Source organism: Pavona decussata, unplaced genomic scaffold (assembly GCF_977016875.1).
Source record: "Pavona decussata unplaced genomic scaffold, jaPavDecu1.1 SCAFFOLD_45, whole genome shotgun sequence".
Taxonomy (NCBI): domain Eukaryota; kingdom Metazoa; phylum Cnidaria; class Anthozoa; order Scleractinia; family Agariciidae; genus Pavona; species Pavona decussata.
In genome coordinates, this window is record NW_028145467.1 from 2,184,906 (window position 1) to 2,210,961 (window position 26,056).

Below are 26,056 nucleotides of genomic sequence, written 5' to 3' on the forward strand. Positions count from 1 at the left end.
ATTGCTTTCAGTAGGTCAAAGTGTTGTGAAGTCAACAAGTAGTACTCTGTAACCTTGGATAGAAACAAAAATAAACAATGACACCTGAGGCAGGTCTTTACATTTTTATTACTTTAAAGCACCATTAAATCAAGAATATTTACAAGACAGAATTATTTGATTCATTATAAGAATCCAGATCTATTTTTTCAAAAAAAAAAAAAAAAGACAATTACTCTAAATGATATTTCATGAGAACAAGTCCATAAAGTTAAATACAGTGCCATTAAATCTGAGGGTAACATACAGTGTATACATAAGTCATAACCAAACAGTGGTAAACAAATCTTTTACAACAATAATTATTCATTTACACTTGCTACAGTGCTGTACATGCACTCTTTAAGACTTACTGTAAGCTGAAAATGTACAATAACTTAATACATAGTTATACACTTGGTTGTTGTTAAACTCAACTGGTCACTTAAGTAGTCCATGGCCATGCATATTTGGCATACGGATTACAAATTTAACACTTTCTGAAAAAGACAAGAAAAACAATTTCTCCTGGATTTCACATACTGGGATAACTACATGTACAGTACCATTCATTTCATTTACTCTCAGAATATGATGGCCAGATTGTGAAAAAATAAAGCAGTCCTTGTCAAGAACAAAAGGTTGAGCTAAGGCAAATACACATTTGGAGCTCTTACAATAAACAAAATATTTAATTGCTATTATTTCACCCTTCTTTGTTAGCACAACATAGCAAATTCTCTTTTTCATTCGTTTATAATCTTTTGAATACAGTTTTTCCAGCCCATACTGAACCCGAAGTGCTTTACTTAACTGATTTATGTCTTGTTGCCCTGTTACCTCCTTAATTAACTGCAACTCTTCCCCCGATAAATCAGGTAAATTAACAACTGCCCCAGAAATTGTACAATCTTTGGCATTTTGTGTGATTTTCCATTGCCTTGCTGGCCTAATCAATCTAGATATGTAATCCTTAACATCACTTTTTGGCATTGTTATAAAAAAGCTCTTCAACTGGAGTTGTGCATGGACATGGGACAAAATTTGACGTGTCACATCCCCAGTGCCATGAACAGCCTGTAAGAGGACTGCATTCCAATCTTCGAAACCAAAACAACTCCATGCATATATAGGACCCCAAAGTCTCACATAAAACACCAAGTGGGCACCCACATTGTGAACATTCAGCCCAGAACTTCCTTCCCCATAAAGTTGAGAAAAATCCCTATAAAAGGCATCAAGTAAAGCTTCTGCCCTTTCTAAGTCAAGCTCAGTTATACAGTCCCCAAGAAGTAAGTGAATCCCCTCAGACAAATGTGCAAAGTGTTTAAGATACTTTGCTGGGAGGTATCCAGACAAGCAAGGGAGTGCATAATATAATAACCATGCCTGTAACTCTGTTGCTTTTAAGTGAGCAAAATGCTTTTCTAAATCTCTAGGCAACCTTTCAATGTAGTCCGGAGGCTTAATGTTTGTCAGCCTCCTTGAAATACTACGTAGATGGTTGCCAATGAAAAATGGTTGTTTACTTTGAGAAGATGAGAACCACTTATTAAGTAATGTCTTGGTAACACCCATTAGGACACCATGCATATAATCAGGAACAATGCCAAGAACCATGTCAAACCATGGCATTGATGTCAATCCACTTATACCATGAAAACCCTTTATCCTTTTCCCATCTGCAGTTGCTTTTGGCCCAATATTATATTTGATATCATCAGAGTCCCTAGTGGGAAACCTGCCCTGGATTTTCCTGTAAGGGTAGCACCTAGTATGACCTTTCCCTTGTTTTACTGTTCTTCCTGGTTCTTCACAAGTGCAACACCCATTTTCCCCATTGTGCATGGTCATATGTAAAATATATGACTTGGCTTGAAGATCGACAATCCCCAAAAATATACCAAGTTTAATGGTGATTATATTATCTCCCACGCTTACAGGAATCCCCTCATGGTACAAACTATAGTGTGTGTGCGGATGACGTCACAAAATTACTGGCGGCCATGTTGGAGGACTTACGTAATCAAAATGGCGACTGAAACAACAGGGATTGAGCCTCTGATGCTCTCAAATTATAGCGAAAATCTTGAAGGCAAGGTAAAATATAGGTATCTCGATAAAATTTCTGAGATTGGTATAGATCCGCTTCTCATCCCAGCTAAAACGTTGAGCGAGAAATGCCTTCCACCAGTTGAATTCATGGATTTAAAACTTACTTTCGTATCTTGTGCTCGATACTAGATTTATTCCAACGCACAATTTAAAGCTTACAGAAGCCTTCAAGCTTACAACCAGATGGTTAGTGGCTTCATTTCCAGTGTCCTTGGATGTATGATTAACAAGAGGTTTGTGGTGTTGGCCAAATTAAGACATTCGCAGAGACTGAATGAACCACTAGTGCAACTGTGGATTATAACAAACGAATAAGGTACTGTGATGTCAGCACATTGTGCAGGGTGTATGGCTGGCCTGGGTGAGTGTTGCTCACATATAGCAAGTGTACTATTCTATCTTGAAGTTGTCACCAGACAAAACGTAAGGTTAGCGTGTACGCAGGTTAAGTGTGGCTGGATTTTGCCAAGTTATGTTGAAAAGGCTGATTACGCCAGAGTTAATGACATCAACTTTTCCTCAGCAAGAAAACTGAAGGCAGCCTGGAGAAGTCTTTAAACGATCTTAGTTTGTGCGGCAAGAATGATAACAGTGATCAATCCTCTACAGGGATAAAAGAATCACCTACAGTACAGGGGTCAGTGCAGCAACCAACTAAGGATGAACTTGAACAGTTGTACAGTTCTCTCAATGAATGCAAAGTCAAACCTGTTTGTCTAAGTTTAGTAGGAACATATGCAGATGAATTTATTTCAAAACGAGAGGGATACCATCTATCCGAGATTTATTTGATGAGAAATACATAAACCTTAATTATACTGAGCTACTAGAACAGTGCTACAAAGTTGAAATAAGCCTCACAAATGAGCGAATAGAAATGATCGAGAAAGAAAACATAAACCAAGCAAAAAGCAGTGCTTTCTATCATCACAGGGCTAGACGAATTGGTGCATCTCAATGGCATGCAGCATGTCACACTGATCCTGCACAGCCATCACAATCTCTTATCAAAACAATTTGTTACCCCGACGTGTTTAACTTCCCTTCTGCAGCTACAAGGCATGGCTGCAAACATGAAGAGTTGGCAACAGTGGCAATCGCTGAATATGAAAAGCAGATGAAGGCAAAACATAACAACTTTAAAGCAGTCAAGTGTGGTACATTCATAAACAAAGATTACCCATTTTTGCATGCCACTCCCGATTTCATTTGTTCCTATGACTGTTGTGGCCTTGGGTTGGGTGAGGTTAAGTGTTCCTACTGCATTGATGCGAAAGAGTTTGACTCTTATGTCAAACGTGGCAATGTTTACAGTGATCTTGAGAGTTTTAAAATTTTCAACATGAATCTAAGTTTGTTGAAATTAGAAGATGGTTAAAATACCTTACAGCAATATTTCTGATATCTGATAAAATAAGGGACAATGTCAATCAGGACATTATAGCATTGCATTAATGTTATGACCCTAGAATTATGAGCATTATCAATTATTTTTTTCAATAAGTGTACCAAATTGAAATGCAAAGCCATGTTTAGTTCACTTACAAAGAGTGAGTTTTAGTCAAATGGTATGATTGGAGGGCACAGATTCACTAATGCAGAACATACCCTGATGATTCTATCAATCAAAGGGGTTTCCTTCTCTTCTTTTTTCCTGCATGTGAGGTAATCTGTAGGTAATGTACTTTGCAAAATAGTGTATTTTTGTCTCAAAACTCCAATCACCCTTTCCACGTGTATTCGTACGTTTGCAATTTTTCTTGTCTTCTCCACATCGATTGGATCTAACTGACTTTTCCCTTTGGTAAAAGCAGGGATATTTAAGCTTGCCTGGTAGTACCATACGCTTTCATGGACAGTGAACCCTCTGTCTGCAAGAACTAAGTCTCCAGGCAACAAGTTTGTAAGGAAACCAGAGTTTTCAGTTACAAACTTATCTGATGCCCTACCACCCCATGCTTTACTGACAAATGAAATTGATCCTTGGGGGGTAATGCCAATGAGCACCTTAACGGTGTTGTGGTGCTTATTATTAGAAAATGTTTGTGCCCTTGCCAGCAAATTGGTAGGCCTGTCAATGAAAATCTCAAAACAGTCGATAATCACAGTTGTTCTTAGACCAAATGCATCTATGAAACATTTCGGCATGGTTTTCTGAAGGTCTTTGCGCTCAGGCCACACTATCAAAGGGGACAAGCGAATATCCATTACCTCGATCCATGAATTGAAGACTCTTGAAACAACAAATCGAGATACAGCAAACCGATAGGCGAGATCCTGGAGAGGTACGTTTAGCCGTAATTTCATAAGGACCATAATAAATTCTTGAAACTTGCTTAAGCGAGCACGGGAGAATTGCCTAGTTGCGTGAGGAGCAACAAAGGAAAATGTTTTTATCAAAATCTCGTATGAAGGCAATCCAGTGTAAAATTTGACCTTGTCATCATCATTACAAAAATACTCTTCATCATAAACTTGTCCTGGCGCCCCCTGCCGACCAGCTAGACAGGCAGATTCGTCTGTATTTGTGGCAACATGTTTTAATTTTAACTCTCTCATATCAGCTGTAACATCTTCGATGTCATCAATTAACGCTTCAACTGGCTCGCTAGCCTCCTCCAGTTTCATAACTTTCACTTTTTCCTTTTCTTCTCTTTCGGCTTTACGTTTTCTGCGCTCCTTGATTCTGGCACTACGCTCCAGATTAGCTTGTGATTTTGCTGTTTCGTCGATTGATTTTTTCTCGTGACCAAGGTGCACAGTTGGGATCCAATCGGGATTGAATCTATCCCAAAGTTGGGCTGCTCTGCCACTGATAAAATGTTTCCCACAAACTCTGTCGTTTTCTAAAATCTTTTCTGTCAAGTCATCTCTGCTGATTGCCGCTAACCAAAGAGTACGTCTTTCTGATGACAATCTTTCCGTTTGTTCTCCTTGGTTTGTTAAAACTTTCGGAACACGGCAAAACGCTACATTCGGACACTTGTCGCTTTTGTTCCCACAACCAACAATTAAACAAAACGACGGCATTATATCAACAAGACCAATTCACACTCTAGTTTGATCGTTCGAAGGCTGCTTGCACTGAAACGCGCGTGGATCAAGGCAATTTTTCTCATAGAAACCATTTAAATTCGAATAAAAAAATTCAGGCAGACAAATTGTAGCGTGCAATCAATGAACCGAGACAAATCGCGCAGAGATACGCCGTGAGACTGGTAGATTTTACAATTTTTTGTCATGACTTCTTCACTCGTAGTCATGTCGAAAAATGAAAATGATCCCAATTTATAAGAAACTGTTGCACTAAAACCAATTTTTATTAGTTTCACCGATTTTCAACACCGGGATCATGTTTTCAAATTTAAAAGTAATCGGGCCGACAAAACAAAGTGAGCGGAATAATCGGTTTTAGAAATTGAAAAAAATAGGGCTCAAAAAATCGATATAAAGGGGCTTTGTGGTTGAAATATACCTTAAATGACAAAAGGGCACTGTAAATTAGCTACCTTTCCGATTTTAATTCACAAGGAAGGAAAGGAAAATGCGAGGTATATCTTGAAAGCACTTGCGATGCCCGCATTCTGAATGGTAAACACAGGGAAAACCCATCAAAGTGGTCCTCCAACATGGCGGACGGTAAATCAAGGGTCACGTGTCCGCACACACACTATACATCTCCTCTCCAAATTTATTCATGTATTGTAAGAAGGGTGGAGACCCCTTGCCTTGCCAAATCCCAACCAACACCATATTTTCTCTTGAAAACCGCTGTCTGAGGGGGATTTCATTAATTGCTAAAAAAATTGGCCATAGTTTAACATGTGCAGATTTGTATAATGGTATACCATCAGTATTGAACATTCCACTTATACAATTTTCATTTGCAAGAAACTGACCATCATCCAACAAAAGACGGTAATACTTCCCATCTGTTATATCTGTAAGAGTTGAACTATTGGAAGTTTTTGCTGTCTTTGCTTTTTTTTTCACATCAAAAATTTTCACAAGTAATCCATCCTGCTCCAAAAGATATCTTAATTGTGATTTGATATCAGCAAGCACAAAAAACTGGCGTGGTAAACGATTAGGCTTTGTCTGAGCAGCTAAACCTCCCCTGTACCTAAGACCTGAACATTCTGGCGTTTCACAAGAAAAGCTATCCAGGTTTGGGGGGAAAACATTGTGACAAACAGAACAGTAATGGCACATTTTGCAATTAACCTTATCAATTACTTGAAATAACTCATCACACTTCATACCTCCTAATTCTGAAGAACCTGGGCAAATTACTTTAATGAGGTCTAACAAATCATTACCAGCTACCCCAGTTAAATTGTGTCTTAAAATAAATGCAATCACTGCTAAAGACTGTAACTGGAGTGCTGTAAATTTACAGTCCTGTTTATAGTTATTGCTCTCTATTTCTCCTTCCTCATTTCCATCGTCAGAAGCACTATCACTACTTTCACTTTCACTAGAGGAAGTATCAGACGAATCAGTACTCAAGTCTGTATCTGACTGAGAGTCACTCCATTCCAATTCACTTTCTTCTGAAGACTCATGATTTTGTAACTGTTCATTATGTTGCTCATTGTAACCTAGCACTACTCTAGACCCACCATTGGAAATATTCTCCAGTTCCTCCTCTGGCTCATGTTCATGTGAGTGTGAAATGGAGGCTTCTTCCTCATTGTCAGATTTCAATTCTTGATCAGTTGCCTTCATTCCAGCCAAATTGAAATCCACATTGCCTGTGGTAGGACTGAGAGGGCTCCTTTCTTCTTTGTCATCAGTGGACCTTCTGGCAAGGGATGCCTTCCAAAACAGTGTCCGTCTTGGAACTGGAATACTGGGATCATTCAGATATAGCTTCTTAACCCTCTTCAAGGGACCTACGAAAGTAACAACACATAAAATAACTTGTTCATGATTTCCGTTAAGAAACAAAGCTACGTAGATCAAGGTTCAGAAAGAACAAATAAATAAATATATGAAAATTTATATAAATAAATATATGAAAATACGCACTTATGGATAATTATGTAAATTTGAATGCATTTTAGAGTAAGTTATCTACTGCAATGCCACCTTGTTTTTGTTAACTGAAAACATGTAAGTCAACATTTTAAGAAAAACTGTTTCTGGTATTATAGTCAAGAATAAGAATGTTATTGTAACACCACTTTAGGCGATCTTTAATCAATAACCTACAGACTCTGTAAATCAAGATTATATTTCATATACACGGCCTGAGCTAAACCTTAAACGTTTGGACTTACTTCTATGATGTGCGCTGTGAAGATGTAGCAAAACTCGTTGCTTTGAGGACAAAATCCTTGAACATAATCGGCACTTGTACTTTTTGCGTTTAGAACAGGAGTCTACGACTTCACCAGTTTCAACTTCGAGGATTTCATACAAAACTTCCTTGGGTTGATACTCTGAACGCTCGGTGTCCATGACTGTCAATGTCTGCTCTCTTCAGAATAATGCACGAAACTTATATAACGTCTGATCCCACAATTCAAAACTTTCCAAGCTTCGTGTCAGCTCATTACAGCATAACTGTGTGTACATTTAAATTAAGGATGGAGACAGTATTGCATAAAAGTAATTACTTAAAGCAGCTTAAAGCAGTTACGTACATCACGTTACTAAATGTTGCGAAAGTTTCTTTCCAACCAAATTGCAAAACGAATAGCAGAAGCTACAGATTAAGCGCCTTTAAGCTCAACATTTCTATCATGTCATGCGATCAGTTACGGAACGTGATACTGTTGAGACATCGTCGATCGTCGTCGAATTCACGTCGATTTCATTCCAACTAGATACATGATGTAGTTTATACAAACCTTTATTGGCTTCCTTATATTAAGAAAAAATGATTACAGAGAAACTCGAAATATATAAAACATCAAATAAAGTGTACTTATCTTTTCAGTGTACCATATTTGTGAGTATACTTTTTCAAACTGGCTGTTCGCCTTCAGCCGCCATTTGCTATGGTCTGCTTTGTGGCCTCGCCTTTAAGTCTCGTTTTCGTTCAAATTCCGCGCGGGCTCAAGATTTTCGTAACGGATTGAGCGGGTTTTTTTTCTGTTCCTCGATCGAGATACGTAAATTTTTCTATAAAACCGGTTATTTTGAATTTTAGGAAGCATATGCATGGCGATGGTAATGTTGGAGTTGTCAATTTACATGGAAAAGGTAGGACAGTTGGAAAGTTATGTTCAAAAATTTTTCTCCTTCAAAATATGTTGCAATAGGCCATTTTACAATTGTGTGCTTAGTGACTTGGCCTTGGATTGGAAGCGAGGCTGGGGTTGACCTTGTTTTGATACAGACCTCACTGCTTTTCATATGTAAATGCAACTAGTTAGCATAAGAACAGCATGATCTACATATGAAAAGCAATGAGGTTTGTATCAAAACAAGGTCACCCCCAGCCTCACTTCCAATCCAATGCCAGGTCACTTAGCACACAACTGTAAAATGGCCTATTGGTTGGATTTATACAACTCAACGGCAACGGAGGATCAGCCGCTTATTTTGACGATTGAAGGTCATCGACAATACAGGCATGTAACACTCTATTATTTACATTCAAGTGTTTTATTTTAAGCTTATTGTAATGACGAGTAGTAGTTTTAGAACCTTCCAGTTAACTTGCGACATTGAAGCTTGTTTCAACAGACTAGCCACGTACAAGCAAAGGTCGAATGACAGACAACACTATTAACAACTGAAATACGAAATTCCATTCATCTATCAATCAAACTTACAACAAAGTAATTCAGTTGTATTACTCAATTGCTTAAACCTGGATGACCAGCTTGTAATCATGACACAGCACGTTTAAGCTGTATACAGCTATATGTTTGCAGCTATATAAATTTGGCGCATTCACTCGATGGTCCCACATTTTAATCTTCATTTCTGAAATTTGACCTATTTGGATTTAACTTAAAAAAAAAAATTTCCGATCTTACAATGGCATTTGCTCTTGTTGAGTGGAAAGGCGATCCGAAGCCCGATTGTTGGCAAGTTATTAAAACGAGCCAGATCCAGGGAAGCCGTGATGGCATCAAGGAAGGGAATGTAGTTGATGCTCTTTGGAAACGGGACGAAGACACCAGCGTTGCTGAGATTCTAAAATTGAGTGGTAGGTGCAAATATTTAAATATGAGTTTAAACAATACAATGTACTTGTTTATAACTCATGTACAAGTAAAACTGATCATGATGTTTGCTTTTTTTTTTTTTTTTCAGACAATAAATCGTATTTAAATTCCATTCGAGAAAACGAATTTGCAAAACCCTGGAGAGAGCAACTTCCAGCCAAGAGAGTCTCTGTGCCCAAAAAAATCCACAATGGGGACAATTTGACAAATGAGGAACATGCAAGTGAAAAGTCTACTCCAGGTAATACATGTAGTACTGATTCAAAAGAATGTCAATGTAAAACAATATTTGCAAATAATAAACCTGCACTTGAACCAGAAGTTGCCGTGATGGTCTCCTATGCATGCCTTGAACCAAAATTAATATGTTTATGGGAAGTTTTATTGACAATTTTTAGTAGGAGAGGGGGGGGGGGGGGGGTGAGGTGCCCTTTAAGGAAACTAACCACAGGTTTCTGAGTAAGTTGTCATTTAGAAATTTTCTCTACTTGTATTTACAACGTACAGTTTGGCTGTTTGTTGTTTGTTTCCTTCCTTGTATTGAAAAATGCAAGTGTCTCAAGGAGAGCCAGTAATAAATGTAGTTAGACACGTATAATAAAGCATTTATGGTTATGACTTTTTTTAATCGTACTGACTCATTTTGTAGATTCTTCTCAAACAAACAAAAGAAAAACACCACCAGCATCACAAAAAGCAACAAAAAAACAAAAGAGAGGTAAATACAGTGTCTTCTTTTTAACATCCAAATAACAGCTAAAAAGAAATATTCATCAATAAATTAGTTAAAATACTGTATTATTTTCTAACTACAGTAAAAACAAGAGCAATTTTTAATTGGATAAAGTTTCCAATCACTTAAAAAGAAAAATCTTACATTCTTGTATAGTGCATGTGCTGTATCAAAGATTTTATTTAGGACAGTGCTTATACTTTTGTTATTGCGCATACAGTCTGCGCATCTTGAAATACTCTGGTTTCCTATGGGAGGAGCCTACTGATACAGGGATACTTTTGTGCAGTTTAAAACTATGTGGAAAAAGCAGAACTTAGCAAGTGGTCTCTCTCCAAAAAGTAAATTTAGGGTATCCTTATATTTTTTAGAGATAAAAAGCTTCAATTTGAAAAAACAACAACAACACTATTACCATATTGCTTTGTATTTTGTTGTTTTAGAATATAATTTTATTGTTGCTTAGGCCCAGTTCAGACGCTGAACTTTTCATGAGCCGAACCTAATACCTCGAATTAAGTACATGAAAAGTTCGGCATCTGTGAGAACGGTTGCTTTAATTTGGAATGGCTCAGCCACTCTTCCCGCCTGGCCCAGCCGGGAATTTCGGCTTTGGAACAGCTGTGATTCAGACGCCCAACTTTTCATGAGTCGAACCTAATGCATAAATTATTATAGTATATTAAGTTGGGCTTATTAAGTTTGGCATCTGAATCAAAAGGGGGGATTTTCTTGATTTGGGCTGACATTTATTTGAATTAAGTTTGGCTCATTAAAAGTTCAGCATCTGAACCTATCTTTAAAAAAAATGTGTGATTACTCTCCATTTTTTTTGGGCATTTAAATAACCCTTTCTAAGAATTCTGCCTTCCCCAAATACCGGTTAAGTCATGAACCACACAAAAATACTTCTTTATTAGCAGGCACCATCCTTAATTATGTAATAAAACTTTCTGCTTGCTCTACATTGTAGTTCTCATTGTTTCGATTGTTTAGGTGCTACATGCAACTTACACAGGCTAAAGTTTTTTTTTAACTTATCTGGTGATTTCATTCTTTCCTTATTAGACAAAAGTGCTAAGGGAAATGCAGCTTCTGGTTCACAGGATGATGATATTGATCAACCTCAACCTGTAAGTATATTACTTCCACAAATATCAACAAAAATTGTTACCAGCAATAATATTGATGTTAAATCACTGAATGTATGTAATGAAATAATAATTTTTGTATTATTTAACTGACAATAATGTTTCTAATCAACACTACATTGGTGTCTTTCTCTTATGCAGGCAAGCTTGGTTTCCAAATCTGCAGCAGAAAGGGTGAGGGGCAGTTTGAAAACATTAGTCACAATTTAAGAAATGCCATAAAAAGTTGCAGACCTGCATTAGTTAATTGATTAATATATTATATTGAAATTACATTTGATAACTATTATTTTTAGGTTTTGGCTAAAAAAATGTTGCAAAGGCATCGAGGTGAGCCACATGAAGAAAATCCCACCAACACAGCTTCAAGTGCTGCCTCTACATCTGTGGCTGGTGAGCTACCATTTTATTTGCTCAAACTTATTTTGTTTGATTAGTCTTGCATGTACATGTCAAATGAATGTAAGTTTACGTCTAGTGAACCCAAAAGTAGCAAGGATCATAACTTTCCTGTAAGGAGAAGTCTGTGGGTGTTCCAACATTAACATTGTTTAACCATTACACATGCAATTATTTTAATTTCTCTTTTCAGGCACCAGTAGTACTGGGGATGTATCATTAGATGATTACATGCCATGCACCGATGATAGTGATGGTGACAGCACATGTAAAACAAGTATGTAGCCTTTTCTTTTTATAACAAAATAGAATAAGTTAAACATGCCTATAGATGCACATTACATTTTTTAAACTTGTGTCACCTTAAATACATGCACAAGCAGTCGATGATTTCTTATAATTAAAGGCGATAAAAATTAATTCCAAGCAATTGGTAAAAGCAGCACAGTCAGTGTTAATTTGCTGCTGACTTCACCAGCTGTCAGTTTTGCTGGTCCATTTTGCCTTATTTACTACGCTGACACTCACTTAAGTTATCTTCCTTTCATATTAGGCATTTGCAAGCAATCCCAGAACATGACACAGGTGAGGCTTACATGTACATATTATGGTTTATCTTTCCCAATTGTAAATTCTCTTTCTGAGTGTTTAGCCATTTAGCAATTACATGTACTAGGTATTTAAGACTATTGTACAAATTGTGTTGAACTATCATTATTGTTTTATAATTATTGTCTTTTCACATTATTTTGCCTACAGCCATTACACTTGTTCACATGTCCTGGGTTTAAATTGATGCCCTTTTTGTTGATAGAACTTTAACTGTTTTGACTTGAAAGTGATTATCTTTTAAACCCGCTGTTTAAATGTTGGTTACGTTAGACTTTTATCTTGTTGCACTTTTCTTATGTTTAGTGATTGAAGGACTTGAAAGTTATATAATATTAGTGAGAAAATTAATTTTATAGTTTGACATCAAGCTGTGCAGGTGTAATGATATGCTAGGTGTTGTTATATTCTGGCCAATAATAATTATTTTAAAACACCGTGGAACCTCAACAAAGTGCAAAGGGACTAGAAAATTTGGCTCATACATTTTAAACGACCAGGCCAGGCTGGAGAACATTGCTTGTTGTACCAAAGAATTTATTTTTAACATCAGGTTTATTAAATCAAAGTTCCACCTGTACAGCCAAAAATTAAGTACTTGAACGGATTAATTGACCATCTCCATTCTTACCACTTTAATATAACAGTACATGTACATGTATGTTTTTCTTCCAGGACTGTTGCAAGAGTTGTGAGGCAGAGTTCACAGAATTGAAGGAATCAATTGCCAATATAACAGATGAGTTGGCCACCATAAAAAGAAAGATAAGGAAGCTTAAGAGAAATCAGCCTGCTGAACTGGACCCACAGGTTTCTCAGTCGACAGAGTTAGAAAAGGAATGTCGATCTTTAGTTGGGAACTCAACTTCCCTTTTCAACACTGTAAGCATCCTCCTGTGGAAGTTGTTTACAGTAGATGAAATTTTAGCACACTCAGTCTCTGGTAAGGCACCAAATTCTAAAACTATTGCAAAGCCTAAGTTTGATGGGGCAAGGCTAGACCTCCTTAGGAGTCTTTGCCTTGAGGTACACAAAGAGGCAAATTTCACTCAAATAACAGCAAAAATACAAGCTGTTCAAAAAGCTGTTAAAAGAGAGAAGGGTGAATGAGACTTATTGAGTTGGTTAGTGTTTATTACTTAATGTGCTCTAGTGATGTGAAAAATAATTTATGCCTGTTGGAAAGGCCTGTCAAAGAGAACAAGAATCAGGCTTTTTTTTTTTTTTTTTTAATGTAGACCTGAAAATGAAATTGTTGCCATTATTATGTGATCTACCTTTGCACTGAAACTAGTTGTGAAATCATCAAGTTTTGAACAAAAACTTGAATATCTCTGGAACAAGAGAAGATATTTCAGAAATGAAAAATAATACCATTATTTGTCATAGTTCAAAAGGCCTTTCAAATAAGCATAATTTATGGTTACTTCATGGTCACTTAAAACAACAAAAGTTTTACTTAGGAGTCTGGCTTTGATACAGTGTAAATGTCAACTTTGGTGTAGGCTTGATCACCTGTGTGCAGATATGTACATCTAAGGTAAAGGACTGTGGTACAGTGTAATTAGCTCATTTCAATTGTATTTGACTAAAGTGTTGGATTATGGCAAAATTGTGAAAATCAGGAAGTTTATGAGATGGTTGCTGGTTTGGCAAGCGATTTTAGTCAGTGGTTTGATAACTGAAAGAGTATAGTCTAAACAGTGTACATATATTCCTTGCTTATACTGTCAGCAATTTTGTTCTGGCCAAAAATGAAATTGCTAAATGATTCGTCTTGAATGTTGCACTTTGTGCCTCTACATTGAAAGACATCATGTCAGATAGTGCTTACCATTATTTTCTTTTCACAACGTGGTGCTTTAAATACATTTGTACAGTTTTTCCCCAAAAGGCAGGCTTATTTCAAACTACACTGTTCATGCTTGAAAGTCATTAAAATGTATGCCTACTGACAAGCTTTACTTGAAATGCCTTTAAAAGTTAATCACTTCTTGGCTAAAACACTGCTCAAGTTGTAATGTTGTGAAATATGACTTATTACAGTGGTGCTGGTTGGTTGAGAGTTCAGTTACGTTACATAATGTAAATTGAATCGGAAAAGTTTTTGGGATTCAATAGAATTTATTGCACTACATATTTTAATATTTGCAACAGTCCTGGTAATACTTGTAACTTGACTGTACATATATGAACTTAACTTCAACTTTATTCATTAAAAAAGTTAAGATTCAGATGATGTATTCTGCAAGTGGAATATATAAAATGTCTTGTAATGCCATGGCAACTTATAAGTCACTGACAGTTTTCTTTTGACCTACGTGGCATAGAAATTTAATGAGCATTGGTCAACCGTGTAATATGGGCTGCAATGTAATAATAAATTTTAATAAACCTAAACCTTGTTTACTTATTTGCTATTCAATATGTCATTATCGCAGTCTTTCACACCTTGGTCAATACAGAAAGTACAATTGAAGGGGTGCCTGGAAAAAAGCCTTAAGTGACTTCTGATAAATAGCTAGATTCTCCTTCCAAATTTCAGTGTATTCGCTTGTGAAACAAAAGGAGAATTTGACCTTACATCTAAAGTCACTTAGGGCATTATTCCACTCCTTCAATTTTGGTCCATATCTTCTTCAGACCATGGTAAACTGTGTTAATACATGGTCCATATCAATGTCAGACCATGGTCAACCATGTTAACACATGGTCCTTATTTATGTCAGACCATGGTCAACCATGTTAATACATGGTCCTTATGTATGTCAGACCGTGGTCAACCATGTTAATACATGGTCCTTATTTATGTCAGACCATGGTCAACCATGTTAATACATGGTCCTTATCAATGTCAGACCATGGACAGCCATGTTAATACATGGTCCTTATCAATGTCAGACCATGGTCAATCATGTTAATACATGGTCCTTATCAATGTCGGACCATGGTCAACCATGTTAATACATGTATAACGTTTTAAATTGTTTCCATTTTTGGCCATGTTTGACCATTGTTTAACATGTTTATTGACCATGTTCAACCATGGTCGGCTCTCGTTTATATTGTCCCATTTCTACAATCATTTTGACCATGGTCGACCATGGTCAACCTTAGTGCAATTTAACGTTCATGGTTGACCATGGCCAGACCATGGTCACACCATTGCCAAACCATGGTTGACCATGGTTGTGGACCGTGATCAACCATGGTAAAACCATGGTAGAACATGGTCTGTCCATGGTCCTGTTGCAGGGGAAGAGGTGCTTAATTGTTACTTGCATGGGTTCGGCGATGCCAGTAACAAAGCTTACTGCGCTGTTGTGTACTTGGTATACAACACGCCAGTAGGGGTTTTCGTGAGAATGTTGACCTCAAGGTCACGGGTAGCACCTCTGAAAGCGTTAAGAGTAAATGTCTGTAAAAACCAAAGAAATCCCGGACACAGCTCAAAATTCGAATTCGCTCATACTTTGTAGATTGATAGGCCCTAGTACCACACTTATGAAAAGGACATCCATTTAACCAAATAACCACTCGTTTACGAGAAACGAATTTTAAATTATCAACGGCATTTTTGGTCAACAAAGCCTCAAATAATGTCAACATTCATTAAGCTACCGAATCAAGCAATCGTAACTTTTGAATCTCTTACACGCAAATCCTATTCATTAAATGCTTTTTTAGTTCTCTGACTTGTAACATAGCCAGGCAACTCTTCTTATAAATATTTAACGATTTTTTTTTAAGGAATGCCAACGGCTTCTCTTAAAGGCTTTGTTAGGACCTCCAACAAACTAGCCATAACTACCTGTGGTACTCAAAAAATCTCACCGAAAAACCTTCCGGGGGTACAATTTATGATAGTTTTCAGTTTCTATCGCTTCAATTTCTTGGGATCTTTCGTACGTTAAGAAAAAAAACATTTCTAAACTGAGCATATTTTCACTATCCGCCATTTTGAAATGAACAACAAACACACTTGAATTGTTTATAAAACTTACATTGTTTTATTCAAATAAGCCGCTTGAAACATCTATTTGTACGAAGTATCAACTGCGGTAAATCCCTTTTATGTTCTTTTTTGTGAATTGAAATCATAACCTAAAGTGTAGCAAGTTAACATAACAAAATCGCGTCTGGCAATGGGTTTGCATAATTTCTACATTTTTGCCGACGTGACTCACCTCATTCCTGTCACTGACCTTCAACAAACTTGATTTCTTTGCCGTTATTTTCTTAGTTCTCGGTTTAATCTTACGTTCCCTACTATACAAGCCAAGCTACAAACCATTGTGAATCTTTCACCGCGAGCTCAGCCGTTCCAACCAGAAATTTGTGCAGTATTTTCGTCTATTTCGAATACAGTTTTACAGAAATTCACGTGATCAACACGGAACGTCACTTTGTGTTACTTTGCGTCACGCTCACGCAACTTCCAATACCCCTTCTTTGGCAAAACTCGCTTACGCGAACCTTGAGACTGGAAAAGGTCAAAACTGGCAAACATATTTTATAACTTAAGCTAAGCGAAAAAAGACAATAAACTTCTTGTCGCTATTTGTCTAGGAAGACGTGAATTAACTCAACGGGAACTCCAACCAATAAACCGGCAAATGGGTGGCTTACTGCAGTACACATTTGTTTTACGAACTTAAAAAAGATTGAATAAAAGTCAAGGCTTTTCAAAGCACTTTCAGGCTAAGGTTGACTAAAAATAGAAAATGAATAAATGTTTTTAAGTTGACTGTGATCAGCTTGTACCATATAACTGGGCTTTCATATACCTTATGCAAAAATGACTGACATTTTAACATTCCCGTTTGTTGCATTCACTAGCCTCGTTCAAGGTAAAATACTCTTTTGATTTTTAAACTCAATAACGAAGCTAGTGAGGCTAATTTGAATGCAAACAAAAGGATATTAAAATGTCAGTCATTTTTGCATAGGGTCTCTGCCCCCACCCACCCATTTTCTTTAAAATGAAACTCACGGTCGCGCGCGACAAGACAGTTACCGTTTCGCAGGACTTTCGCGCGCGGGGCAAACTCCCGCACAGCGTCTTCTATTTGTCGCTCAAAAATTGTGACTGAAAAAGAAAAAGAATTTATTTTAGCCCAGATTCTAGCGGAGGTAGAGAGTCTGGCCCTTCGATCTTCGTCCTTAACCTATTGCAAACACTTTCATTATATCCAATTCTGATCAAACGAGGACTGCATGAAGTGCACCAACCACACAAAAACTAAACACCTTAGGGGTTCGTCAAAATAAACAATTCTATATGAAAACGTATTCTGGCAGACTCTTGTCTTCCCTAACACTCCTTTATTAATGCCAAATTTTTGGCAACTTTAGCTTATGTTGCACTGTCCAATTGCAGCTTACAATGTGAGATTTGGGAAGGTTATAATAATAATAATAATAATAATAATAATAATAATAATAATAATAATAATAAATAATAATAATAATAATAATAATAATAATAATAATAATAATACAGTCAACTCTCTCATAGCGACCACTTCTCATAAGCGACCACCCTCCGTAAGCGACCACCTTGTAATCAACGGTTTTGTTTCTCAGTTAAATACTGTTTCAAGAGCTGTCTCGTAAGCGACCACCACTCAAATTTCTTAAGGGACCGCGACCACTTTTTAGGCCAGAAATTACACATTCTTTTGTTTTCTGTTTCCGGTAAGCGACCACACAACATAATCACGTATGATCGCATGTAAATCATTACTCAGAAGTGACAAAAGTTCAATTTTGATGACGCTTCCCCGTACTGCTGACAGATAATGACAGTTTACAGACAGAGAAGATGGCTACAATTAGATCTTTAGGTAAACGGGAATTGTTGCAGTGATCTGTTCCAAAATGAACCATGAACCATGTTATACAAAGTTTCATAAGAAGAATGAATAAATGTGAAAAAATCAAATAAATAAGTTTCTATTTGCCTGATTTTAGCTGCTAAGGTAACATTTTTTTGTAGTTAATTAATCAATCCAGTATTAGGCTTAGTTTGTTGATCTTTCCCGTAAGCGACCACCTCCCGTAAGCGAACACTTTGTCGTGCACCAAGGGTGGTCGCTTACAAGAGAGTTGACTGTAATAATAATAATAATAATAATAATAATAATAATAATAATAATAATAATAATAATAATAATAATTATTATTATTATAATTTTGGCAGGTGTCATTTACGTGCACATGACCTTTCCCCAACAAGCTGGGTAAGCAGATCAATGAACGGTAAGTTCCATCCACATTTAATCCCAGATTCTCACAAAGCTCCCTCAACATTTTAACTGGAAAATTTGGCAACTTCTTCTCGCTCGCCAAGCTGCATGACTTTATCGATCGCCAACCTAATCTTGACATTCCCGAACCGACTGAGATCAGGGTACGAGATTACCGCCAACCAATACCCAAACGTTCACGGTGCAAGGGACATATGGTCATTTCCTGGATGTTCGGCGGTGTTTGAAAACAGGCTGGCACTTCTTGCTAGTATGTGCTCGACTTCCGTTTCACAGCCACTAAATTTCAACAGTTTTTTGTGACCTTGCACGACACAAGAGGTAGGATCCCACACGACAGAATCCTACTTCTTGAATCACATCCACATTCGCCACCGACCAAAAGAGAGAAAGACATTTTCCTTCTTCTGACCAGACGTATCAGCTTTCGGTTAACAGCCGCATTTCGGAAACATGAAAGGAAAGAGTCGGCTCCGAAAGGTTGTTCATTTCAGTAAATATTCTAATAAGTTTTATTAAACTGAGAACCGGGTTTGCGAGATAACTGTCTTTGCTTCGAATTTGATGTAATGACGGCATTTATCCTTTCATGATATTTGTTTTTATTCCATTTCGAGTTTCGTTTCGACTGATTTGCTTTCTTCACTTTGCAAGAGACTCTTTAACCGAGGCACGTATTCAAACAATACTTGTCATTGCTACGGTTTCACGAGTGCCGTGGGCCACAGCACACCGTTTTGGACAGAACAGGTACATAATCATAGACATTATGCAGTTCAATACACTTTAAACTTATACTGCCGTCTTGAGGTAAATTGAAGGGGTAAAGTAATGACGGAAGGCCATGTGACGTGTACTGCGAGAAACGGCCCTTCGACAGGGGTAATTTGATACAAACAGGTAAGCTTATTTCAATCCATTTCTTTGTCGGATATGTGAAAATCTGTAGTAGTCCCGAAACATTTTATTCTTGGATATTTGAACCACCAAAAAAGGCAAATTTTGGACTGACGCTTTCGAAAAAAAAAAAAAAAACAAACAAACAAACTCAAATACATGCTCAGTCAGTGTCTGGTTCTCCAGGAGACCCATTCCAGCACGAAAAGCAGGAATCCGGAATCTGAAATCCGAAATCCAGAATCCAGAATCCGGTTCCAGCGGAAGCCTCAAGATTCAACAATTAGGTTGTACAAAGATTGTCTCCAGAAAACCTTAACATGGTTTCAAAATGAAGATATAGACTATCAAATTTCTTTTCTTTACTGTACGCTCGATCATTTTTAAATGTTCAAACCAAGAGACCAATCATTTTTCATTTGCGGGAAATAATGACTTAATTAGATTTTTTCTCTGGTGCCACGAATCGAAAAATATAACATTTGCGTTCACAATATTTTCAGACAATTTTTGTACAATCTAATTGATCAATCTTGAGGATTCCTCTGGATCCGGAGTGCAGTTTTCTGTTCCGTATTCCGGATTCCGGATTCCTGATTTTAGTGTTGCCCCTTAGTTTTCAAAATGGCGTCCGTCGGCAAATTTGTCAAATTAGCAAACTTCAATGAAGTCGTATCACACAACTAACCGACATCCCAAAAAAATGCCAGCATAACTTTTGACATCTATCCTTTATTTGTATCTGCAGTATAGTTTGAGGTCCTAGTTTGGAGTACCGACATGATTTTTAGGGAGTTATATTAAGGTACCTCAAAACTATTTGAAAAGACTATCGAAGGTGGCTTCAAGAAAAAACCCATGACCGTTGTTAAGGAAGAAAATAACCGCTTTTCTTATCACTGCTGAATTTTCTAGAGACCAGACTATAAAGTTCCAGCAAAGGAAGATTTACAGTGTATTTTTAACGAACACTAGAATGCTATGAATATTGTGAAATTTCGATCCAAATTAGCCTCAAAACCAACGCAAACGTTTTTATTAAATTACTCTTAAGGAAACGAATTTTAAAACGAACTAACCCTGTTTTGTTTAGTTTGGGTCAAAGGCCTCTCTATAGAAAAAGTATGAGCGAAATCAAATTTTGAGCTGTGTCCGCGATTTGACGATTATATTTGATGCTTAGGGACATTTACTCTTAACTATTCCCCGTCTAGAACTCATGTCCGCTAGAATTTTGGCGCAATTAATGAACACCGTGATGAAAGCATTAGAAACGGAAGTGAAGCTCAGCGGAACCAGATACTGGTTGGATAGCAAAACTGCTCTCTGCTGGATTCGAAACGGGGGGGAGTGGAAACAATTTGTCCGTCACAGGGTAAACGAAATTCTGAAGCTCACAAAGAAAGAAGACTGGAGATATTGCCCTGGTGAGCAGAACCCGGCAGATGTTGGTTCCAGAGGAGCGCTTGGATCGAAACTAAGAGATGACGAGCTGTGGTGGAACGGACCGCAATGGTTGTCAGAAGGAGAAGACAGGTGGCCACGCGTAGAGAGTGTCGTCAGCACACCAGAAAGTGAAGAAGAAGCTAAGAAGACTGCCAACGTGATGGTAGTAGACGTTCAGAACCAACCCAGTGTTGCAAATCTTGTTGACATCAATCGCCATGGAAGGCTAGAGAAGCTACTCAGAGTGACAGCATGGGTGTTCCGTTTTATCCGAAATTCGAGACCGAACCGAACCGAGACAGCTAGACGGAAGGGAAGACTGACACGAGAAGAATTAGTCGGGGCCGAAAGTGAATGGGTCAAAGCGGCGCAAGCTGACCTGAGAAGTAAGGGTAACTTCCAACAGCTAAAGACCGAGCTCGGCCTAGAAGAGAGTGCAGGAATTCTGAGATGTACCGGAAGACTCGTCAATTCAGATTTGGAGTTTGATGCGCGAAGACCAGTCATTCTCCCAAGGGATCACGCGTTAAGCATTATGCTCATAGAAGAGTGTCACAAGAAGGTGTTGCACAGTGGTGTGAGAGCAACGCTTGCGGAGTTGAGGTCGAGGTATTGGATCCCGAAGGGCAGACAGTGCGTGAAAAAGGTTTTGAGCAAATGCGTAATCTGCAAGAAACAAGAAGGGAAGGCTTACAGCGCGCCGCAGACCGCCGCATTGCCAGATTTTAGAGTAAGAGAAGCGCCAGCGTTTTCGAAAGTAGGCGTAGATTTTGCGGGTCCGCTCTATGTTAAGGCACAAGCTGGGGGAATGAGAAAGGCGTACATTGCATTGTTTTCCTGCTGCGTAACTAGAGCGATACATTTAGAATTAGTTGAAGACCTATCTTCCGAGGCCTTCAGACGAGAAGATTTTTAGCGAGACGAGGCACGCCGACATTGATCGTATCAGACAACGCGAAAACCTTCCAAGCGACCGAAAAAGCGCTTAACAATCTTTTTAGCCACCCAGAGGGAGCTCCGCACGCCGGAGGCGTGCGTGCGGAGCCCCATAGCTAAGGGACGGACCATTAGAAAAGTGATGGGGGGGGGGGGGGGTGGGGGATTTTCAGTTTGCAGGAATTTTTTTTTTCGCTCAGTGCTTGTGCAGGAATTTTTTTTTCGGTTGATACCCTCTGCACGAATTTTTTTTTTTTTTTTGTTGTTTTCCAGAAAAGAAAAACTTTAACTAAAGGATTTTTTAAAAAAGTTGTACTTTGTGGGCTTGGAATGATTACCTTTAACCCATAAGTGACATGGACAAATAAGTGTACTCTTAATTATACATAAGTCATTTTCTTAATACGTATGTGTATGTGTTAGCCATTTCTATAAACTGAATAACAGTGCCATCATGTAACGCCCCACCATTATAAAAATAAAATGTCAATAATCTATTTCAATAGCCCTTTTCACGGTTGAGTTTTTCATTTGCATTACAATGTTAATTATCCAACGTGGATGCGAGGCAATTTTGGGCTAAAACTACAAAATAGCCCGAAATTGCCTCACGTATATGTTAGATTTCATTGTAATACAAATGAGCCGTGAAAATACAAATAACCGTGAAAAGGCTATTCCAGGTTATCCAGATCTCTGTTTCTTCTTATACGTTTCAGTTATAGTCGCCCAACTATGTTCCCTAAATTAACTTTGAAGGACTGAATTTTATTAGAACATACTTTTGCCATTCTTTTTCGTTGTATCATATATAATTGTATAAAGCAATTCCAGAGTACCGATTGCCTTAGCTGCCATGGTCTATGAACTATTGTACATGCTCCGCAAAAATGGCCAACGTATGCCCCAGCAAGAAAAAAAGTGCGAGCCAGATTAAGCAACATTTCGTGTTTGCTTTTAATAAAACTATTACTATAGAGCACTTGTGCGGATGTTAGATATAATGAGATGATTGTGCACCTCAAAAACTATCTAACATCTCATCTCAAACCCACGCTCTAAGAAATTTTTATAATAATATGTTGCAATTTTATATTGTGCATGTGCATGTACATTTTAATTAACTTTATATTTTATTAAGCTTGTTAAAAAAATGTATGTTATATGATAATTGACATGATATGATTTGATATGTTATAAAATTAAGAGAATATTATAATTGTCTTCTTTAATTTAGTTAATCACTTATTATCACGTGTAGCTGCCTGAAAACTCGAAACGTACATGTGGCATGCATGGTCATGGTGAATAAAACCATCGGTTCGTTTTCTTCTTATAAGATTAAAGGTTCTTCGCAAAAGAACTGGTTATTCTTCTCAAAAGATTTCTGGTCATGACTATTCTTCCCAGAAGATTTGCATGTAATCTATTCTTGCTTGAAGAATTCATTCTCGTCGCAAGAATTCTCATTCTTTTAACAAGAATAGCATTCTACTCTATTCTTCTGATAAGAATTACGTTTCTTGAGCGAAGAACATTTGAAAAAGGCAAATTAAGAGTGCCATGAGACAATATCTAAAAATTACAGCATAATGGTCAAAACTAAACAAAAACAACGAAATTAGTGTCTAAGTAGTATACACAGCAACTGATGAGATTCCAAGGATTCTAACGGCTCAGAATGATCAGTAAGAAACCCTCCATTCAGTATATATGAGAATTCCCCCTCACGATCAAGATAAACACCATTAAGCAGAGCGGTAGCATCACGTTTTGATCAAAAGGGAAGAATCTCTTATACAAAAGGAAAATCGCTTAAAGACATGCTTGTAAAAGCAAAACTGAAAAGGCTTTTATCAAAACAACGGACACACAGTGGGAGACACCAGACAGTTGGAGTCGGTCCCGACGATGTGCGTCTTTAATAGAAAGGGTTCACCGTACTATATTCAAAGCAAATTTGTCCTACATCCTGATTTTTGCAGTAAAAGCTTTAAACATAAATTATTTTAAAACTATGTCGATTATTGACCGCCTTAATCCTTCAGTAAACAGCAAGTCATTCACAAGATACAAGGTACTTTCGATCACCAGATCACAAAGCACTTTGTGCGGTTTTAATTTGCCTACAGGGCACTTTGTGGTATTGACAATGAGCCACAAAGCATTTTGTGGTGAATAAAGTGAACACTTGCCCTTCAATCTAGATGCTCCTACAAGCGTTTAACAGGACTTCTTGAAAATGACTCAGTTTTTTAAATTTTGTAACCATAAAGCACTCTGTGGCCCAACGAATAAAACTACAAAGCGCTTTATGGATAAGCAGATATGCTGGAAGCGTTTTACTGACAAAATCGTTTTTCTTCAAAACTAATTGACCTATTGCTCGTGATTATTGGGTTTACTACCAGTTACAAACACAAAACAAAATACTGAGTTGTAGTAAGGGTAAATTCCAGCCACGACACAAAATGTGGGGTTGGTTTGTTGTTCATACAAAACAAACTTCCACAAAAAAATTTAGATTTTCAAAACATTAAAAAGGCCATTTTGGGGCATTCTGGAAGAAATTTTCTGTCATTAAAACACTAAAAGGTATTTTCTATAATAATTCCTTAATCTCCTTCTGCAAGAATTTTTTTTCTTCCCTCTCGGCTTGCAAGAATTTTTTTTTCGGGCATTTTGGCTTGCACGAATTTTTTTTTTGTATTTTCCCCACCCCCCCCCCCCCCCCCATCACTTTTCTAATGGTCCGTCCCTAAGAGAATTTGGTAACCCGTGAATGCGAGAAATTTTGGTTTGGTTATGACGTCACTTTTGTCCATCCATACGACCGTACGCCCGTACGCCCGTACGCAGCCACAGGAAAACTTAGGTGTGTGAACCCGTGCTGCGACCCGCGTTTGTTTGGCTGGAAGTTGCATCGCCAACTGCTTTAATTAAGAAAACAAAAAGTTCTTTTGAAGAGAACAAAATACAAAGTCAATTTATGTGACCGACAGCGGGAGAAACAGCAAGACGTCTAGCGGCGGGAGAAACAAATCGACTGGCAGAATCTTGAAGTGAAACCATTTTACTCCGATCCTTCGTGACGAAACTTGGATTTTTGCTCTTTACGTGAAACGTTTCGCTCACTTGATGTTGTAAAACAAACGAAAAAAGTTAGCTATAGAATAAATAGGACTTGTTATTGTCCGGAGAGGCGAGTATATTCATGTAATTTTGTTGACAAAACTTTGCTGGTTTGCTGTCTTGCAAGATCTTGATTTCTTGCCCCTGATTTCTTGCAGTGTTAACACGCCGTTTAATTTAAGCTGAAGCTGCTAAATACCGCTAACTTCAGAGGAGTCTTTTGAGATCATTTTTTTCGTTCCATGTTGATTAATTCCTTGGGAGTTTTATTTTCTAATGGGGTGATTTTCCGCCTTTTCTCGCTTTAGAATTTGGGGTGATTTTCCGCCATTCCCCATTTCGCCGTTCCACCCTTCCAGCTTTTAGCGTCACCGGCATCCGAACATTTTCACTCCGATCTGGCGCGTCGAAACGTTTGATTTTTCCTCTTTTCGCTCACTTAACGTTGTAAAACGAACGAAAAAATCAGCAATGGAATAGAAGCACTGCTTATTCTCAGAAGAGGCGAGTATATTCTTGTGATTTTGTTGACAAAACTTTGAGGGTTTGCTGTTTTGCAAGATATTGATTTCTTGCAGTGTTTATAAGCTTATAAAGCTATAAAATAAGTTACTGCTAACTTCAGAGTAGTCTTTTGAGGTAATTTTATTGGTTCATATTCATTATTTCCCTTGGAGTTATATTCTAATCTCGTCCAATTTTGCCTTCCAACAGCCGGAAAAAGAGCAAGGCGACTAGCGGCGGAAACGCCACATCATGAAGAGCGGCCGAAGAGAAATCATTTTTATACTCTGTTCCGACACGACGAAACGTTGGATTTTTCCTCTTGAAGTGAAACTTTTCGCTCACTTAACGTTTTAAAACGAACGAAAAAATCAGCAATGGCACAAAAGGACTGTTAATTCTCCAAAGAGGCGAGTATATTTATATCTATTTATGTGACAGTATATTTTTGTTGACAAAACTTTGCTGTTTTGCAAGAAATAAGCTTATTGTTTTTCTTGCAGTGTTGACCATGCAACTCATTTAACTTTTAGCTACTGCTAACTTAACAGCAGTCTTTTGAGCTCGTTTTTTCGGTCCATGTTTGTTATTTTCCTTGGAGTTTTATTTTCTAATCTCATTCCATTTTGCTTCATTTAAGAAAATTTTATTCTCAGGTAAAAT

General features: G+C 37.6%; 5 protein-coding genes across 5 annotated transcripts; 2 read left to right on the forward strand and 3 right to left on the reverse strand.

Moving 5' to 3' along the window:
- Positions 1 to 90: 90 nt before the first annotated feature.
- Positions 91 to 2,001, reverse strand: LOC146482652 (uncharacterized). The gene has a single exon (XM_085107086.1). The coding sequence runs from the start codon at positions 1,870 to 1,872 to the stop codon at positions 460 to 462; it is 1,413 nt and encodes a 470-aa protein (XP_084963212.1). The 5' UTR covers positions 1,873 to 2,001; the 3' UTR covers positions 91 to 459.
- Positions 2,002 to 3,609: 1,608 nt separating this feature from the next.
- LOC146482653 (uncharacterized) lies at positions 3,610 to 5,184 on the reverse strand. Its single transcript, XM_085107083.1, has one exon. The coding sequence runs from the start codon at positions 5,161 to 5,163 to the stop codon at positions 3,691 to 3,693; it is 1,473 nt and encodes a 490-aa protein (XP_084963209.1). The 5' UTR covers positions 5,164 to 5,184; the 3' UTR covers positions 3,610 to 3,690.
- Positions 5,185 to 5,771: 587 nt separating this feature from the next.
- LOC146482654 (uncharacterized) lies at positions 5,772 to 8,433 on the reverse strand. Its single transcript, XM_085107085.1, has 2 exons — positions 7,416 to 8,433; positions 5,772 to 7,028 (listed from the first exon to the last, which is right to left on the reverse strand). Exons 1-2 carry the CDS (start codon positions 7,594 to 7,596, stop codon positions 5,785 to 5,787), a joined length of 1,425 nt encoding a protein of 474 aa, XP_084963211.1. The 5' UTR covers positions 7,597 to 8,433; the 3' UTR covers positions 5,772 to 5,784.
- Positions 8,434 to 8,623: 190 nt separating this feature from the next.
- Positions 8,624 to 14,598, forward strand: LOC146482655 (uncharacterized). The gene is made up of 9 exons (XM_085107087.1): positions 8,624 to 9,298; positions 9,406 to 9,558; positions 9,967 to 10,035; positions 11,119 to 11,183; positions 11,343 to 11,375; positions 11,498 to 11,594; positions 11,794 to 11,877; positions 12,154 to 12,185; positions 12,885 to 14,598. Exons 1-9 carry the CDS (start codon positions 9,127 to 9,129, stop codon positions 13,317 to 13,319), a joined length of 1,140 nt encoding a protein of 379 aa, XP_084963213.1. The 5' UTR covers positions 8,624 to 9,126; the 3' UTR covers positions 13,320 to 14,598.
- Positions 14,599 to 20,633: 6,035 nt separating this feature from the next.
- LOC146482656 (uncharacterized) lies at positions 20,634 to 21,737 on the forward strand. Its single transcript, XM_085106941.1, has one exon. The coding sequence runs from the start codon at positions 20,634 to 20,636 to the stop codon at positions 21,735 to 21,737; it is 1,104 nt and encodes a 367-aa protein (XP_084963067.1).
- Positions 21,738 to 26,056: the final 4,319 nt, after the last annotated feature.